Source organism: Dicentrarchus labrax, unplaced genomic scaffold (assembly GCF_905237075.1).
Source record: "Dicentrarchus labrax unplaced genomic scaffold, dlabrax2021, whole genome shotgun sequence".
Taxonomy (NCBI): Eukaryota; Metazoa; Chordata; class Actinopteri; family Moronidae; genus Dicentrarchus; species Dicentrarchus labrax.
The window spans coordinates 6,114,771-6,133,133 of record NW_026136722.1 but is presented as its reverse complement, the minus strand read 5'-3'; the positions used below and the strand labels follow the sequence as shown (position 1 = coordinate 6,133,133).

At 39.5% G+C, this 18,363-nt stretch overlaps 1 protein-coding gene across 6 annotated transcripts in view; it reads right to left on the bottom strand.

The window, feature by feature from the left end:
* LOC127356448 (voltage-dependent T-type calcium channel subunit alpha-1I-like) overlaps positions 1-18,363 on the bottom strand; it is a 152,214-nt gene that overhangs the window by 76,129 nt on the left and 57,722 nt on the right. For all 6 annotated transcript variants that reach the window (XM_051388190.1, XM_051388186.1, XM_051388184.1 and 3 more), the window contains exon 3: positions 753-865. In XM_051388190.1, coding sequence (XP_051244150.1) covers positions 753-865 — 113 coding nt within the window. The remainder of the gene's footprint in view (positions 1-752; positions 866-18,363) is intronic.

The following is an 18,363-nucleotide window of genomic DNA, read 5'->3' as shown; positions in this document are numbered from 1 at the left end:
ACATATTTTAAAAGTCAATGGAGATTAAAACCAACAAAAAGCATGTGAGGCAGAATTAGGTCGTCCTTGTCACACCTGAAATTGAGCCTGCCAAATTTACTTCAGTGAAAAGCAATTACAATCCCAAAGGCACACACTGAGTCCTCAGCCAGTTGACAAATTACAGTAGTAACACATAATCCACATCAGCCCTACACAGTTTACACACAGAAACAAAAGAAACATATCAGCAATTTGGCAAAAATACATAAATGAATCGGTGCTCTAACAAAAGAGTACAAATTATAAGACTCAACTTGTTACTAACTACTCTGGTCATTGATGACCTGTTACAGGATCAATCAAGTCATCTCATGGGGGCTAACTTTGTTGGCTGTGGCATTTGTGGTCATCCACAACCACAATTTTAACTGCTAGTACTTATCTCCAAGTGTATTCCCATCACGAAGCGACAAAATCACATGCGGCTCCACAAGACTATATTAAAACAAACTAAGTCCCAATTCCCTGTTCAGAGAACAGGAGAAAATGTAAACCTTCCAGGAGGGAAATATTCCAGCTGCAGTGTTTGTCTGCATCTCAGCTTGAGGAATAGTGACAGGAACAGTGGTGAGTTGTTCTGAGTTTATGTCAGATAATTGATCATTTTGTTCTGTCTCTTCATCAGTGTGCTGACATGTTGTTCTCACACACACACACACACACACACACACACACACACACACACACACACACACAGGGATCTACCTTACCTGCAGTATCTGGCAGCGGTCCGAGGTGCAGTCGATGTTCTCACAGGGCTGGTACATGCCCAGTGTCACACAGTTGAGCAGGATCACCATGATGCTAATCCTCTCGAACCATGTATTAACAGGACTGGGGTTAAGGAGCATAGCAGCTGAGGAGGAGAAATGCACAGCCATACACACACTGTATATGTTTCAAACTAGGCTTGTAGTGGTAAAATAAAGAGACACAGTCTGTATGATTTTTTATTACACATACCGATCTGCCAGTCATTTCATAGCATGTTTTTAAATTACTTATATTACACCTTAAATTTAATACCTTACTATAAATTGGAACATATCTCTCCATCAGTCCAGGGTTGCTTCTCAATTAGTTTCTGCCTGTTCCCTTCATTATCTTTTTCTTTAAATCTTCAATCAGTCACACAGTAACATCTTTACTTTCTCCATGTTTCTGTCCTCACTTCTGCTTCCTGCGTTTCTCATTCACATCTCTCTCCTCTATCCCTTTATTCACTATTTGGACAGCCTGTAAAAGCCTATTTTAAGCTTTAACAGTGTTAATTACAATGTTTTTTTGACGGGCAGCTCTTGTCATTATGTGGTGGATATATATGTTATAAGCTATGTTGTTTACATTCAACCTAACTTGAGATATCAAGCTGATGTTACAGTAAAGATATCTAAACTGGACGGTTAAAACAACACTGTAAAAAATACCTTTAAGCTCACTTACTTACAACTGGCTGTTAACTTCTTGGTCTTTTATTTGACAGATTACAGCGAGCTAAATAAATGCAATGAGTTTCAAAGTGTCTGTATCCTCTAAACTTTGATACATGCCTTTATGCCTGCCAGCTTGAAGCTTCAGTGCGTGGGGTGCGTTTGTTTTAACTCACTCGTAGAGCTAGTGGGTGGAGGATTGTCTTCGTGTTAACAGGATACAGTGGTCCTGACATGAGGATAATAATGTCCCAGCAGAGACCAAAGAACCTTGAAAGGTGTTAAATGGCTCCAGTATGGTTTCAAATAAAATTACTGATAAAGACACTGATTTCCAGAGCTATCCACTCTGTATAACTGTTATTTTGCTAACAACTTTATTTATCATTATGCTAATATATTTATGTACCGGTTTCAAAATTGTGAAGGACATTTTAATGTACAATGTCATTCTTTAGATCGCCACATTAGACATTAGATATTAGGAGAGTTTTTGTTTTCTGAATAATATCCTTGGATAAACATTGCTGCATACTATATATATATATGTATATATATATATATATATATAGAGAGAGAGAGAGAGTCTTTTAAAAAATACTTGGCTTGGCACCTTTTCTTCTATTTACCAAAGTATAAACAAGTATAGGAACAGACAGATTCACATCACACATTTCTGTATATGCAAAAGTGACTCATTCACAGCATGTACGAAACACATCATGCAAGCTAAGAGGTCACACAGCCGCCACTCTCTCAGTGAGCAATTCATCAATGAAAATGAAGATGAGAAGTCTTTTTGAGCCAACCTATTTTTTGCTACATGACCAGTATGAGTCACGAAATCAGACCTGACAGAGTAAATACTATTGCCTGCCAAAGCACAAGACACCTTTTGTGGTATTTATTTAAAATGACATACAGCAGTGATACAGCAGTTTGGGCTCACGATTTCATTTAAAATAATAATAACATGAAATTAAATATTCTGGCCAAGCTATAGTGTTCCCTGCATATTTAGCAATGTGTTTGATTTACAGTCTGACAGCTTGCTACTCACCTTCATTCTTACTCTATCTTTCCTCTCCTCTCATCCTCTCTCTCAGCTTGTTACCACGCAGGATGCTCTACCACCCTCGTTTCCACCTGCACCATATCTACCAATGCACAGACGCTATGTGTTAATACAAGATAATTATTGTGCAATTCTAATGCTATGCAAACACGAACAAACTGAAAAGGCAAATTCACATACTAAATTATGCATACAATAGTGGGGGGTAAGTGTGTGTTATAATCACTGTCATGCAGTTTAAAAGTATTTTACAGCTTTTCAATTTTTTTATATCTTAAGCTGTCAGCTTATGTTCTTTAAGTTCTATACTCTATCCTCTTAAGTCTTTAATTTTTGTTTTGCTTTATGTATTCACACAATGAGCTTAAAGTCTTTTGTTCTTATGAACTTTGCACTTACAGAACCCTGGTGTGTTGTGGAAAATGTGTGTGTGTGTGGCATGCAACACGGCTCTATGCAAGTGCAACTGCAAACACAATCTTGAGCCGCAGACCCATTAGTGTGACCAACTAATCTTTATGTGGACAGCTACAAATGTTTAATTAACAGAAAGGGGAGGCACTCACACATCTTACTGTGGGTGACATTATTTTAATCAGAAGAGACTTAATTCTTGAATGAAAAAATATATTTAATTGACATGTGCATAATAAGGATGAGAAATGAGGAAGTCTCTGGTGCTTAGACCCCATGGTGATGTCTTTGTATTTGAAGGGGTTGGTGAAGCTGATGGAGTGTGGACACCGGTGGTGGTGGTGAAAGGATGAAGAGAATGATGAAGATCTGGATGTGATGTGGAGTGGACATCTGATGAGCTCAACCTGGGCACTAGATATAATGAACTGGAGGTGAATGTGGTGCGGGAGGGTCACAATGACTTCAGCAGAGAGGAGAGCGGATTAACATTTTGACAGCAGCTTCATGATTGGGCAGGAGGAGATTGTGGCTAAGTCTGATTGGTTTAAATGAACGAGTAAACGCCCTTTGTCAGCTGATTAGAGAGGAGCACGAGAGAATTGTGAATTAATGAGGCATAAGTAGAAGGTCTTCCTGATTAAACTGAGCTTCATTTATATCCATTAATGCAACCCAATACAGACTCTTTAATTTTACCTTTATAGTCTATTTAAAGGCAAAGCCCAACATACAAAACTAGTAGCAGAAATTGCATCCTGCATCCATGATCTGTCCACTTTCAAGATATCTGTGATCTTCTGACTGAAAAAATATATTGTGTCACTGCTGGTTGTGCATGAACAAGTGTCCCCCTTTATAACAAGAAAATGTGATCAAATCCTTAAGAAAATATGCACACATTGTGGCCACTGAAGTAATAACACTGCAGAGAGCTGGTTAAGTTGTGTGTGTCATTTCATGTGAGTGCAACCTCTCATTGAACCTGCCTTGCACTGAACATACTTCAACAGTCAACTGAGTTTCTAAGGACAAAAGGCTTAAAACTTTAAAATGAAAAATAAAGTGATTTGAAGCTCAAGGATCTTCCAAAGAAATCTTAAGTGCACTTTAAAGAAACTCCTAACTGTAGATGCTTCCTGTAACACACATGTACACACACACACACACACACACCACACACACTTTTATGCACTATTTCCTTTCATCCAGAGATTATGATTATGAACATTTTTGTTATTCATTTTCACAGTAGGACTCTCTCCTACACACACACACACACACACACACACAATCTGTATGTCTTTCCATCCACCTAGCGCCTCTCCGCTGTCTCTGCTATCTCTTTAGCACTGCTCTCTGGGGATAACACAGTGAAATAGGAAGAAATAATACCAGAACAATGTGTGGAAAGGAATATTATTATGAAATCTCAGTTCTTTCTCTTCCTAGTTTCCTCATCTAACCACTAACCCTTTCTTTGAAATAAGGGTCTAACCCCCTTTGGGTTGCAACGTTCTTTCTTTTCCTTTCCTTTTCTCTAACTCATCTCCCTCAATATCATTTCAATTTTCCCAGCTGTCGCCTCTCTCCTCTTCTCTTTCTATCTCTCCTATTTCTTAGGGTTTTCATTTGTTCCCAGGTGTGGCAGAGCAAACGATGGACAATTTTGCCCTCCCAGCAAAAACAAACGCAAACACTTTGGGACATATTATATCTCGACAGGCAATGAAAAATCAATCAGGCCTGCATGTGTCTAAGTGTGTGTTTGTGTGTGCGTTGCAGCACTCCCATAGCACAACTAAAGAACCTGCCCTGAGGTTCTGTGCCAGCAAAGCGAGAGCCAAGAACAGAGGCATGGTATGAACTCGCAGAGAAAGGAGGAGTGAGACAGTCTGAGAAAATAAATAAACACAGATATACAAAAAAGCATGGGAGAAGACTTGTTTGGGACTTATAAACAAACACAAGCCAGAAGACAAAGGACAGAAGCATATGCCAGTGCACAGTCCCTATTTCAACTTTCTCACCGATCCCGGAAGATCAGCCTGAAAAAAAACCACACACAACTTCTTCCAAACTCCTCCATTATATGCAAAACACCATACCTCACATCCTTTGTTGACTCCTCACCTCCAACCCATCAAAGCCAACAGTATAAGCAGCCTCTACACTCACATGTGAAGTGACTCAGCGCTGGTTTGATTTCAGTTTCTTTGTCATACTGACCCGGACCTATCCCTCCCGAGGGAAATGAAGCAGCAGGCGGCTGACTCACACCCAGCTGATTCCAGAGCGCTAGCTGATGGCTGGTCATGTCACTCCCTAATCATGTTGGGAGGGCGCTAACTGAGTCTGACACCAAGGATGCTTTGAGGAGAAAGGAATGGAGGCATGCTGTTATTGAGCTTTAGCATTTAATTTGATTGTCCTTTTAAAGCTATTATTCACCCTTAAAATGTCCAAGCAACCACCCAGAGAACATCCACGTGTGTTTGGAGGGGCTCAGCTTGAATTTGTCGTTCTCTGTCCTTCTTTTTCTGGAGCAGCACGTCTTCTCTCCTCGCTCCTGTATGTCTAATCTTCTTACGATGCAGACAGGGCCTCATCTTTTCCCTCTTTTTCTCCTCTATGTCTCTACCTATTTTTATGGCTGTCCCTCTCTGTCAAAAGAGATTTCGTCAGACACTTGCCCCCCTCCCTTTCAATCCTTTTTTTTTCTCTATTTGGGGCTTTCCAACTTTATCAAGCGCTCTGTCTCTTGTTTTGAAAAAACAATTCACGATCCTTCCTTTGTGTCGCTGATTCTCTTTTTGTCTCTTTCCATCTGCCATTGTGATGCATTTAAGTAAAAAGGCAGAGGTAAGGAGCCCTGGTTTGACCTTCTTTTCCATGCCATTAGTAGGAAAACATCTTAAGAAAAAACTAATTATTCTAATCATGAAAATGTAAAAATGGAGGGCTCTGGTGCATGTGTAAAACCAATTTATTACCTGAGTGCATATCTTATTTATTTAGTCCACATGAAAATCCTGCAAATCCAAATACTTTAAAGTAGCAGTATTAAAGTCGTAGGTACTCCCTTTTATCTGTAGGCTTATGACTTAATTACTATATATGTCAAGCAGGCAGGTTTATTCTTAGGACCAGCTACTCTGATATGTTACATGATAATGACATGAAATTCTGCAAGTTTTGCACAGTTTAATGTCTTTGTGCCTGTGTGACAAAATGTTTTTAAACTACCACTGATATCATTATATGCCTGGATACAGAGAATGTCAACCATTGTACTGAGAAATAATGTAAGTACAGGTTCAAATAATCATGATGAATATGATTTTTGTATGTCATCACACTTTGTTTGTATAAGTTCTGTGACAGCAAGAATGGCCAGCTATGTATAGATGGCATAAATACACATTAGCTCGCAATCCAAAAGATTTAAATAGAGCATTTAATAACAAATTAAAGTGAATGTGACATATTTGTATACATGAATGTCTCAAATGTCTCGTTAAGTACTTAAAAAATATTAAAAGTAGAATGATAACAATAGCATAACTTAAAAAATAGGCAAACATACAAATCTGCATAAATAGTTAGAGTTAAAGTTAAATGACAAATATATGTTTAATATCTGCCAGCTTATACTGATTGTTAGTTAGTAATCAAGTATGGACCTTCGATATCCTTTTAATCTCAGCTTTGTTCCATTTCTTTTTTCTGTCACGTGTAATAAAGACTGCTCCGACTGGGCAGGAGAAAAAACACTTCACAAGTTGACTACATGATAACAATTTGGCTTCCTATTGTTGTAAATAATTTAGGAGCCAAATTCTATTTCTGTATTATTATTTTCGCTGCTGTAAAACAGTCAAACTAGTGTGTATGTGTGTGTGTGTGTTTCAGTGCAGGCATTTATATAATCCATTGAAAATGTAGGAATGACTCTATTAAATGGATGCACCAAATCAACAGCTGTGTGTGTGCGTTTGCTTGTTAAGAACAGGATGACTCATGTCTGAATGAGATCTATGTAATTTACAATGAGGCTTTTCGACAGAGCTCCCCTCCTTAGTGCCTGTGTGTGTGTGTGTTTGTGTGTGTGTTCCTGTGAAAACCCTCAGGATCAGTCTCATTCAGAGTGAATCAAAATGACATTCTTCCTCTCACTGTGGCACTGAAGCCTGTGCCTGTCTCTTCTCCCAGTGAGAGCACAGCATGATAGGTCACTCATGCACACACATACACACACACACACACACACACACACACACACACACACACACACACACACACACACACACACACACACACACACACGTGTAGTCCCAGTAAACCAGTACTTGCAGCATTCCTCCCCTTAACAAAACATACACAAACACAGACAGCCACACACACACACACACACATCCTTCTCCACCCATTTTTGTGACAACCACTGTTCCATCTAGTTGGGTGTTTTTTTCAAATTCACAGTCTTAAATACAATCCATAGTTGTGGCATGTGTCACAACGTCATCTACAGTGAGGAGGGTCCCAGCTGCTGGAAGAAGAATCTGTCAGTACGGTTGAATAATGTTGAATAGTGATGTCCAGTGCTCAAACTGATACAGAGTTTGTCTGCCCACTGTCCATGGCATCAGACATCCGCTCTTTTGTTTTGACTCTGTAACTGCTGTATTGTGCCCTTGCTTCTCTCTCTGCCTCTATCTGTGTCCCTCTCTATGATTAAATAGTGAGGCAGACTGCCAGGGATCTCCCCACCTACCACACTCTGCTCTCATCCCTCTTTTTATCCCACTTAATTTCCTAGTATCTTGTGGGAAAATTGATCAATGAGCCTATCTACGTGTCTGTCTGGGTGGCTCGCAGGCTGGTCTGACCCTCTAGCTGCTTGGCCTTGTTTCTTCTTCCTTACTGGTCCATAAGGCTTCTCTGTCCATCCTTCCATAGTGCCTGCCAACTCTCCTTTTTGTGCCTTAATATTTCCTGCTGATTCCTGCTTGATCTCTACCTTTGTATACACAGAATTTCACCTTTATCGTTTGCTAAAGTGGTCCATACCCCTCACTATCTATGCAAACAGCTGTGCAAATACCCATGTTTAACCTTTAATGATGACAGAAGGCTGTGCTAGAGAGTTTATAATGTTCTCAACAAAGCCCTTCCTTCTGCATACCAGTGGGCCAAAAGCTCTTTAGCCAAAGGAGCAAACACACAGTGAAGCACATAATAAGTTAACCACCACCTTAAAAGCCTCTAGCAAACTGCAGTAGGCTATATGTTCTGTAAGTGCTGCTATGCTTGTCTCAGCAAATGTAACTTTCACTTTGTCAGCCCCAGAAAAAAGTTTGCTTATGCTCCTATACCCACTTTCGGCCCTTCCCATTCAAAATACCATTTGAAATTTGAAGAATTACACTTTTGCATATTTCCCCTGCACTAAAAATCCATCTTTGCTTGATAACAATGTTAGCAGTCTTTGGGATAAGACCTTCTCCAAAATAAAATGGCTGTTTGAAAAGTGTGTGTCACGCAATGAATAGAATTGGTCTCACATGTCCGAGAACCAGAGATTTTCCTCCCACTACCATGAGAAAATAGTAGGCTATAAAGAATCTTGCTTTATACCTTGTAGTGCAGTTAAACAGGGCTCAGCACAGAGGGTGAAGATGAAGTTGATATCATCTCACTGTCCTTATTCAAGTATATACACTCAGTATAAAATACAGATTGTGAAGAATGTGACAATCTAGTCTAAAATATGCATATCCACATCCAGTTATTTCCTCACTAATGTTGCTAAAAGCCATGATGAGGAAAAGGAATGGGTACAGATAAAAAGATGCAGAGGGTGATAGAAGAATTATTGAATTCATAGACTTGATCTTAAAATGTAACTTGATAAAGAAATGCATGTTTTGCTAAAATAAATCACTTTATTGTTCATTAATTTTTTTTTTTTACCTCCACCCTTCAACTTTTACCATGATCTGAATATGTATTTGCACTGGGACATGTTCGTTCTAGGTAATGTGTCAATAATAGCCCCTGACTACAACTTCTCACACTGTATCTGCTTAACTAATTTCTTGCAGCAAGCATTGTATAGCCCCTATATCTGTCTAACGTGATAGCACTCACTGTGGCTGGACAAGCAAGTTTTTAAGCATTTCTTGCAAACTCAAGTTTTTTGTTGGATATTACTGTTAAAAGTGAATGAAGAGCTTACCAGTGGCCACGCAAAAAACAGTAATACATGCTGACTGTGATTGTGCATTGCCTATTTTCTCCAGTGCAAGTGTAAATGAGTGATATGAAATGAATGAATGATAAAAAGCAGAAAAGTCATAGCAAAGACTTTTATCAAAACATGCATGTATTTATTAAATTTTGCAATTATCAGATGAAGTTTGCTGTTTATTAAATTATTCATGTCTTCAAAACAAGATAAAACACTGAATCAATTCAATTTACATTTATCTTTTTTTTCTTTAATTTCATTTTTGTTTTACCTCACCCCAGGACATGGAAAACTAGCTTTCACTGTACATTCCTGAAAGATAAGTGGAATGACTATTGGCTGCTTTGTAAGCATGTAGTTGAGGGTAAATGAGCCCAAAGGAGACATATAGGCTGTGTTTTTAGTTAGTTTAATTTTACAAGTGGTGTAGACAGTCAGGTTTAATATTGCATTTCAAGCTTAGCAGTCAGCAGAAATGAATGAAGAGGTTCCTTATCTGTTTTTGTGAAATCTGTAAAGGCATGCGCCACTGATAAGTGAAGGACTGTCTCATTTAGAATTTGATTGTAGGAAAAGGAGCAAATATTGGATATATTGAATGGCACTGCATGAGGTATACATAGAAATGAGCAAACCTTTAGGGCTTACTCCAAATGCTGCTAAGCAGTTTTGGTGCTCCTCTAACCCCTAGTCCCACAAATGACAAACACTTTCTTTGCCATTTCTGCAGGAAAATAAGCAATTACAAAACAGTAAAGGAGTGGACTCATTACAGAATCCAAGAAACTGCAATCTAATTTGATAATTGCACTCATAATTCGTTTATCGCTGGTGAAATTGTCATATAATGTGTTACGCTCTCTCCAGGACTGCTGCAAGCAAACACACATGCACAGACATATACAGAAGTCCCCCTTATACACAAACACACAGATGCACATACAGACACACATATGGTGAAAACAAAAGGAAACAGATACAGACGGACACATAGTGCCAACCACACAGCCTGACATGGCAAGCAGAGACCTGGAGCACCTCTCAAGACAAGCCTATGGCCTGTAACCAAGGCAACATGAGAAGACAGGTTGCCTTCAGCAACTGAGACAACAACAAACTGTGTGTGTCAATATTCATGTGTGTCTGTCTGCATTTTTTGTGTGCTGTTTGTATGCACACTTTTGTCTGTGGGAAGATGCAAAACATATTGCAATTGTGTACAAGTTTCCAGTTATGTGCAGTGTCTGCATTTGCAGACAGAGGGTGATTACATTTTCCATCCATATTTGAGCATTTGAAAGCTCAGGGTGTGTGTGTGTGTGTGTGTGTGTGTGTGTGTGTCTGCATTTGTGCGACTGTGTATCTGTCTTTCTCCTCATATCAGCTCAGCACAGCAGGTGCCTTGCTCCAGTACATTGCTGCCGCTAGTGAAGCTGAATGTATTGCAGACACCATGGGAAATATAAGCCAATACTTTCTCGGCTTGTGTGCGAGGTAGAGAGAGAGAGAGAGAGATAGAGAAAGAACGACATGACTCAGTGAGATGGAGAAGAGGAAACTGAAAGACAGACAGAGGGAGACCAATATAAACTGAGAGTATAGAGACAAGTCAGGGGTGAAAGAGGATGTTGGTAAAGGAAGCGAGCAAAGGAATTTGAAAGAGGCATGCATAGGGAAAAAAGAGCTCGGTAGGAAGAGAAGGGGAAATAGATAAAGACTAGAGAGTTTGGTGGGTCACTGGATAGTGGCACGTGCAGTGTACTCACAAGCCATTAGTTTGAATTCGACACAGGGTCAGAGTATTGGAAACAGGAGGAAAGAAAGAGAGAGGATGACAAAGATGTGATGACAGGACTATGCTGCTGACATCTGCAGGGACTAGTCAGGCTCTGATGTGACAACCGACCATCCTCACCAGCTCTCAACCTCCCTCCAGCCATCTGTCTTTCTTTCTGTCTGTAATGTATTCTATCTCTTCTCACAAGTAAAAACCTTGCATTTGTAAAAAAAAAAAAAAAAAAAAAAGTCAATTATTACTTACTTAGTGCTCATCAAGAAACCCTATTGACAATCATGACTCCAAAAGCAAGAGCTATTTGAACCCCTTTAGTCTTAAGAGCAACCTGACTGGTCACATGTGGTGACGCCATCTGCTGTGCGATCTCTCCCGCAACTTCACACCTCCTTACAGCCACTACGACAGCAAGTGACTGTCAGAGGAGCAGCGGACATTGTCAGCTCCTCTCTGGTATCTAGAGATCACAAGCACCTGTTTACCTTAGCACTATGAGCACCCAGAGCAAAGACAAACAAAAAGAGCCTTTCCAATGGGTAAATTAGCATCACAAATTGCTGCTACTTAATAGACTGACAATTCTGTTAAGAGCACAGACATTTTTCATTACCATTTACCCCTCATTTATCTGTGGGTCTGTTCTAGACTATGACAAAGAAGGAGTTTACACATCAACTCTAAGCCTTTGTCCCAGTTCAGATGATGCATCCTCCTTAGGCGGCTGCATTTCCACACCAAATACATCAAAGAGTAGCAGGCCTGTCCCCCTTCTTTTGACCGAACTTGGAGGACACAACCAGTGTATCCTCTGCTGACCTCAGTATGCCATATGTATGAAGTCAGGAACTATAACATGGCTGCGTGTTCACCATGTATTCAAGTTCGGGTTAAATCAGCTGTAAATATATCACAATAAACTACATCAATGACGAAGCTACATTGGGAGGTAAATAACCTGCAGTTTGCAAACATACTGGTGTCTACGAATTGTCTCCAAGTTTTGTGCTTTGTTGACTGTCTGAGGGTGAGAGGGTGGTAAACCTGAAAACTATATCTCTGTAAAGATTCTCATTCATCCAGGTCATATCGAGGAGTCAAGTATCAATTAAAGTTTATTCTTTAAAAGCCCCTTTTAGTACTTACCTGTCCATCCCACAACAACAGAGATCGAAAGAGAAATGGAGCAGCACAATTAAGACAATAACACTGGGTGAATCTGGTGACGGCTTTGTCTTTCTGGGAAGTTACAGAGCTCCTCGGGGGTCATATAATGCAGCTCATGTCAGTGTGGAAATCTGTCCATATGGTCTCATAATCTGTGTTCTCAGTTTTGGAAAATGTGATTAATTTAGAGTTCTTTCAGAAAATGCCTGCAGCAAATGGACATTTTTACTTGAGATGAACCAGGCTAACCAGAGCTAGAATAATGTAATTAAATAAGCCTTAACAGAATAAAACATCTGATAAAAGAAAATACAATATTTTGTTGTTGAAATCTCGATTGGAGACAATTAAAACCAAATTCAAATGAATTATTCCTTGGGAGAATGTGTGTCATACATGAACTATATTGAATTTCAGGTTTTCATCTGAGTGGTACACAAACAACAGCCTTATCACTCTGTCTGAATGGAAAGAAGAGAGTGAGGATAACAGAGATCAGAAGGAGGAGATGGGGATCAAGAGGATCTGGTTGAGAAGGGAACTGTAAGCCCTCATCTCTCTCATCTCTTCATCCATATTTCAACAGGGGTCTAATGGGCTGACATGATCCCTTGTTACAAACAGAGGGAGAAAAATGACTGAGGGCTCAGTAAGAGAAGGAAACAAGAGAGAGGGGATTGGCTGTGGCAGCAATTAAAGGGGAGAATTCCACTGTGATCCCAGGTTTTGCTCTTTTATTTACAATTTCCCTCCATTGAACATCAATTGTGATAGTTAGGGTTAGGGGTTAGGGGTTACGTGCACAGTTAAAGATTATTTCAATGAACACACAGATGTATTTAATTGAAAATAAAATATATCTTTAACAGTTCAGAGCAAAAATAAATAAATAAATAAAAATGCAGCATAAATGTAGCCTAAATGAGAGTATTTTAGTGTATATACAGCAGCCGGTAAGCATGACATATACTATGAAAGATATCTCTCATCCATACACAAGCTTGATTGCTTGCTCTTCAAACAACATGGGTGTATGGCCTGAACTTTAGATTTTCTCAGCACTTTTTGTGTGCCTTTTCTTTCTGGCAATCGATTTTCTCGTGATTGGTTAGGCTCCCTGAATATACGGCTCTAATTGCAGGCATGGCGAGTGGATCCCTGAGCTTCACAGGTGTTTCATGAAAGGAGAACAAACGAGCCAAGAGTAGCACAGTAGATGAATGAGGCGACACAGGGTGGGAGCGAGTGTGAGAGTGAGTGAGACAGAGGGAGGGAGACACTAAGAACAAAAATAATTATTAATAGGTGGTGATATAGCCATTTGCAATGGTAATTTTCCAGCAGAAAGGTGAAGGTTTCTCTGTCTCGTTCTTTCTCTGTTTACTGTATAGAACTGAAGCAGATCTAGCATCTCTTAATTTCTTGACAAAACCTCATAACATAGCTTTCCAACTCAAATCAAAGAGCGTGTTTTTGGCCGTGTGCAGTGCAGCATTTTTTATTTTCTATGTGTGAACTGTGAACTTCCATAATAAAACAGTTATAAAGTAAAAATACCAAAAAGTTGATGGTTGCAGATTTCTACAACTAAGCCAAAGTGATCTGTTCACATTCTTCCCTGTGTAAGCTTTTATTTTATCAGAGAGATCAAATAAGACCCCATTCTTCCCAACCACCTTCCTGTGACTCTTACAGAACAAAAATGTAGCACTTCATTCACCAAGAAAACACAAAAACATTTCTGTGAATGTAATTCAGACAGTGATTTATGATACGTTTCTTACCACATTGTAATTGGGTAAACAAATGAGTAGTATAATAAACACGTAATTTCTAAAAAAAACTAAGTTAAAAAACAGTTTGCATATGCTGCATTTGGAAGACACCTGGTGCATCCACCAACAGACACCAACTCTTTAGTGTTCTACACCTTTTTCGTGAGTTTCATCATTGTCATTAAATAATGTAAAAGTGTCTGGTTATGATGTGGAAATTCATTCTGGCTTTGACAGCCAAATACAATTCCTATTGGAATTAGGAGGATGTGTGAAAACATGCCCAATTAAGGCCACACACCAGAGGCAAACATTTATAATTTATCTAAATGCATCTAAATGCTAACACCAGCATGCTGTGATGCTCACAGTGACAGTGCTAACATGCTGACGTTAAGCAGGTACAATGTTTATATATCGTGTTCTTACCATAGTATGTTAGCGTGCATACATTTTACCAAGGTTTGGACAAATTTTGGCCTGATGGTGGCACTACATGAAAAGTCAGGGATCACCAAAATGCTTACAATTTATCCTGAGGGAGGGGCTTGAATATTTGTAGCACGTTTCATGGCACTCCATCTAATAGTTAATAGCACAAATATTAACCTCATGGTTGTGCTATAAAAAAAGTGGGAACCATGAATTTCTGTACAAAATATCAAATCCCTCTCATAGAAGTAGAGATATTTTACAGGGTAAGTGAAGATTTTGACCTACAGGTGGCGCTAGCGGAAGTCAGTGGATCCCTGAAGTAATTAGGATTCATCCTCAGGGCCCAGTGAATGCAAGTACCAAATTTAATAACAATCCATCCAAAAGTTGTTGTGACAATTTAGTCTGGACCAAAGTGGTGAACTGACTGACTAACCGTCAGACTACCATCCCTGGAACCATAATTTGGTGTTCTTATTATAAACATGTATGATAATACAAAATGTCAGAATTAAAGGAAAAGTTTTTTTTCATCTACAAAATGAGGCTGGAAGGGGGAAAACCTGATACCTCCAGTACTTAATTGTTTTTCCACTAGAATCTTAATTTGACGTTATCAAGCCTAACAAGACACTTGTAAATACTGCACTCTGTTGTAGAGTCTCAAGAATACTATTATATTATATTATATGTGGCATTTACTGTAACCCACAAATGCTTTAGTGTGAATCAGCACAGGCTACTGTGATCCCTGGCCGATGCTGAAGGAGAGAAGTGCTATTGTGGCCTAAATTTTACCTCAGGCTCAGTAGAGCTGCTGTGACAGCTCCCACTCAGCTCTTGTTCTCTCTACCAGCCACAAACACCAAAGTAGTCAATTCCACCTCCCCAAGTATAAGCCACAAGGCACGCTGGATCAGGGATACAGAGTGACTGACAGGCACATGACTGACGGACTGAACCCCTTATTAGTTTATTGTGTGTGGACTAAAACTCCCAAATCCAAGAAAAAACAAACTAAACAAGTTGCAGAAGTTACATTTTATGTTCTTCTACATGTTTTGAAGAGAATGACCTGTGTTTAAGGGTGTGTTGAAGTTGTGTGTGTTATACATAATGTTTTCAGTTTGAAAGCTACTGTGTGTTATCATTATGATTATTATCATTATTAAAAGTTACCACAACAACTATAAAATGTTCTTGCCAAATTCAAATTGAACATGAAACTGAAAATAAAATAATCACAATAAAAATCACACGCACGCAGACACTCGCTGTCTTTGTTTCCTTTGACCTTGCTTTTCTGTTTACCATGCCTCCTTCTTTCAAACACGTTATGGGAGGGGAGACTCTGTGACCCTGCCTTCAGCACTGCATTATGTCTGTAAAGGATTTCTGCCTGGTTGAATTTTTGTGCTTTAATTTTCTGAAATTAAAACACAATTGCACACATTCAAGTTTACCTGAACCAAAAATGAATAAAATATAATACATTGCTTAGTTGTACATTGACCCCTGGGTTTCAAGATGTAGGCTACAATTATTTGCTGTTTGCTAACTCTACATCCTTAAAACTAACAAAAAAATTAACTAAACTAAACTAAAATAAAATAGATACAAATCCAAAAGGTGGAAGGTTTAACATAGCCCCTTACTGTGAATTTTCCCCCTTTTTTTTCAGTAAACAATGAGGACGTTTTTGTCTTTTGCAGGCAGCAGAGTGATGGTGCTCACACACATGCAAGAGTCCTCATCACCTGTATCCTCCTAAAACCATAATTTTCTATTATATTTTTCTCAGTTGGTTCACTTGAGAAAATTCTGATTGCTTCTGTTGCAGCGAGCATGGAACAAACACAGCAGGTCCAGTGGTTAGTTCACAGGGCGTGCTGAACCCTGCAAGTTCACGTCCCACTAAGTGGTTTTTCCCTGACTTGGCTTTGTTATTTGTTTGCAAGTTAACTTTGTTGAGGAACTTTTTTGTGAAGGGCTCAGAGAGTGAACAAAGTACTTCACCAACGTGCTGAGTCTACACACCCTATTCTCTCACTGTCTCTACTCCAGTCCTTCATTTTTTTGTCCTTATCTGGCTACTGCAATATTAATCCACATGTGCTGCAAGACTGAAATTAAGTCGAAGAAGGGACTCAATAATGCATAGCACCCTCTTCTGTATCACTACCTTCAGGTGAAGCTTGTACAAAATTAGGACATTGAAATTAGGAGCAAGCTTGGCTGGCTAAATTACGTCTAAGTTTACTTTGCAGTTGGTTGGAATAAGTTCGTCTTTATCTCCAGTGTGTGTGAATGTTTGGACTGGTGGCAAGTCTCTTGTAGGCATGTCAGCCCAGCAGGAGAGCCAATGTTCCTGTCTTTATTAATTACTACCTGACACAAACACACTTGGTCACACATACACGCACTTGCCATCACATACATACCCAGACCTCCATTAAACTGCTCCACAAAATGCACACAGTTACACTTGGACTCAAACACACACCTGTCGCCAGCAACATCTCCTCCTTTATTTCTGAAGTCACTCACATCTTACCACATGCACCCCCAGATACACACACACACACACACACACACACACACACACACAGTAGCAACAGGAAGCTAGTAATTTGTCCCCATATCCCCTCTGCACTTCTGCTTACTCATGCTTGGTTAGGCCTCAAAGGGCATTGAAGAGGCAGATGAAGCAGAATGACGAGCCAAGCTGCTAGCCTGAACTAGAGACAGCTAGCATGACCTGCGAAAAACCATAATGCACTAGACAGCATGCCACTAAATGACATACTGTAAAAAAAAAAAAAATACAGTTCAGATCTGTTCATATTTTTCTCTTCGGGGCCACGTAACATTTTCCTGAAAAGCCAAAAAACATGTCCAGCCTAGCTTAGCATTGGCATTTGCTGCTGTTGTGTATATCACTCCCAACTCTCATAGCTATCATTTGTCATGCTTCCAAGCTTGTCCACAGCACTGGACCTTACTCTCATTTTCATTACAGTCATTATAAGTCAAACTGCCATTCCCTCATTTTAATGTGCCTGATAATCAGCCTACTTGTGAAGGGCACAATGTGAGCACGGCTGCCAAGTCTCCCTGCCAGAATCTTATCTAAAACAAAGAGATAAAAAAAGAGGGCAGGACACTCGCCAATGGGTTTACCTCCCAGACATTAAGACGAAACATTACGCAATGGTACAATAACAGTGCAGTCATTTTTACATCAGCAGTCAGCCAGTCCTTGGAGCAGGTAGGGAACACTAGGAAGGAAGGGTGGATGCAAGACACTCTCCTGTCTCTTAGCCATCAAGGTGCCCTTGTACAGGGCATGTAGACCTCAGTGGCTCCAGTGCTGCTGTTCAGTAGTAATTGGTACAAGAGTCTGTCTGTAGTGAGCAGCTCCCAAGTGTGAGCATGCAGCTGTCAAACGATAAAGTACAGCAATAGTGAAAAATAGCCAAGAAATTTTATTAAAGTTGTAAAATAAAGTCTACGTCATTATTATGATAATATCTGCAATAATGATTCCACTGATATCATTATTGACCTGTCTGATTCGAGAACGACAGGAAAAAAATTGAGGAATTGTAAGATGTGACGGAAATATGTGCAAAAATATGTGAACCCTTTGCCAACCATTTCAATGAAAATAACAGGGTTCCTCTTTAATCTCATGTTCCAACTTCAAAAATGGCAGCAGTTGCAAAAAAACCATTGAAACTCACAACACAGTGACACAAAATTAAAGATGAAGGAACAAAAGAACTTTCTCCGCTTCTCTCATCATTCCATTTTGTTTAAATAGCAACAATTTCAGTCATGGAATTTGCTTTATGTATCTTTTTCTCTCTTCCTCTCTCAGGCAGTTTCATCCCTCTCAGGCTGTGCTCGGGCTAAATCCTCCCTTGAGGCGATGTCAGAGTTCGTGAGGGGACATTAGAAAGACAAGCTGTGTCTGTGTGTCT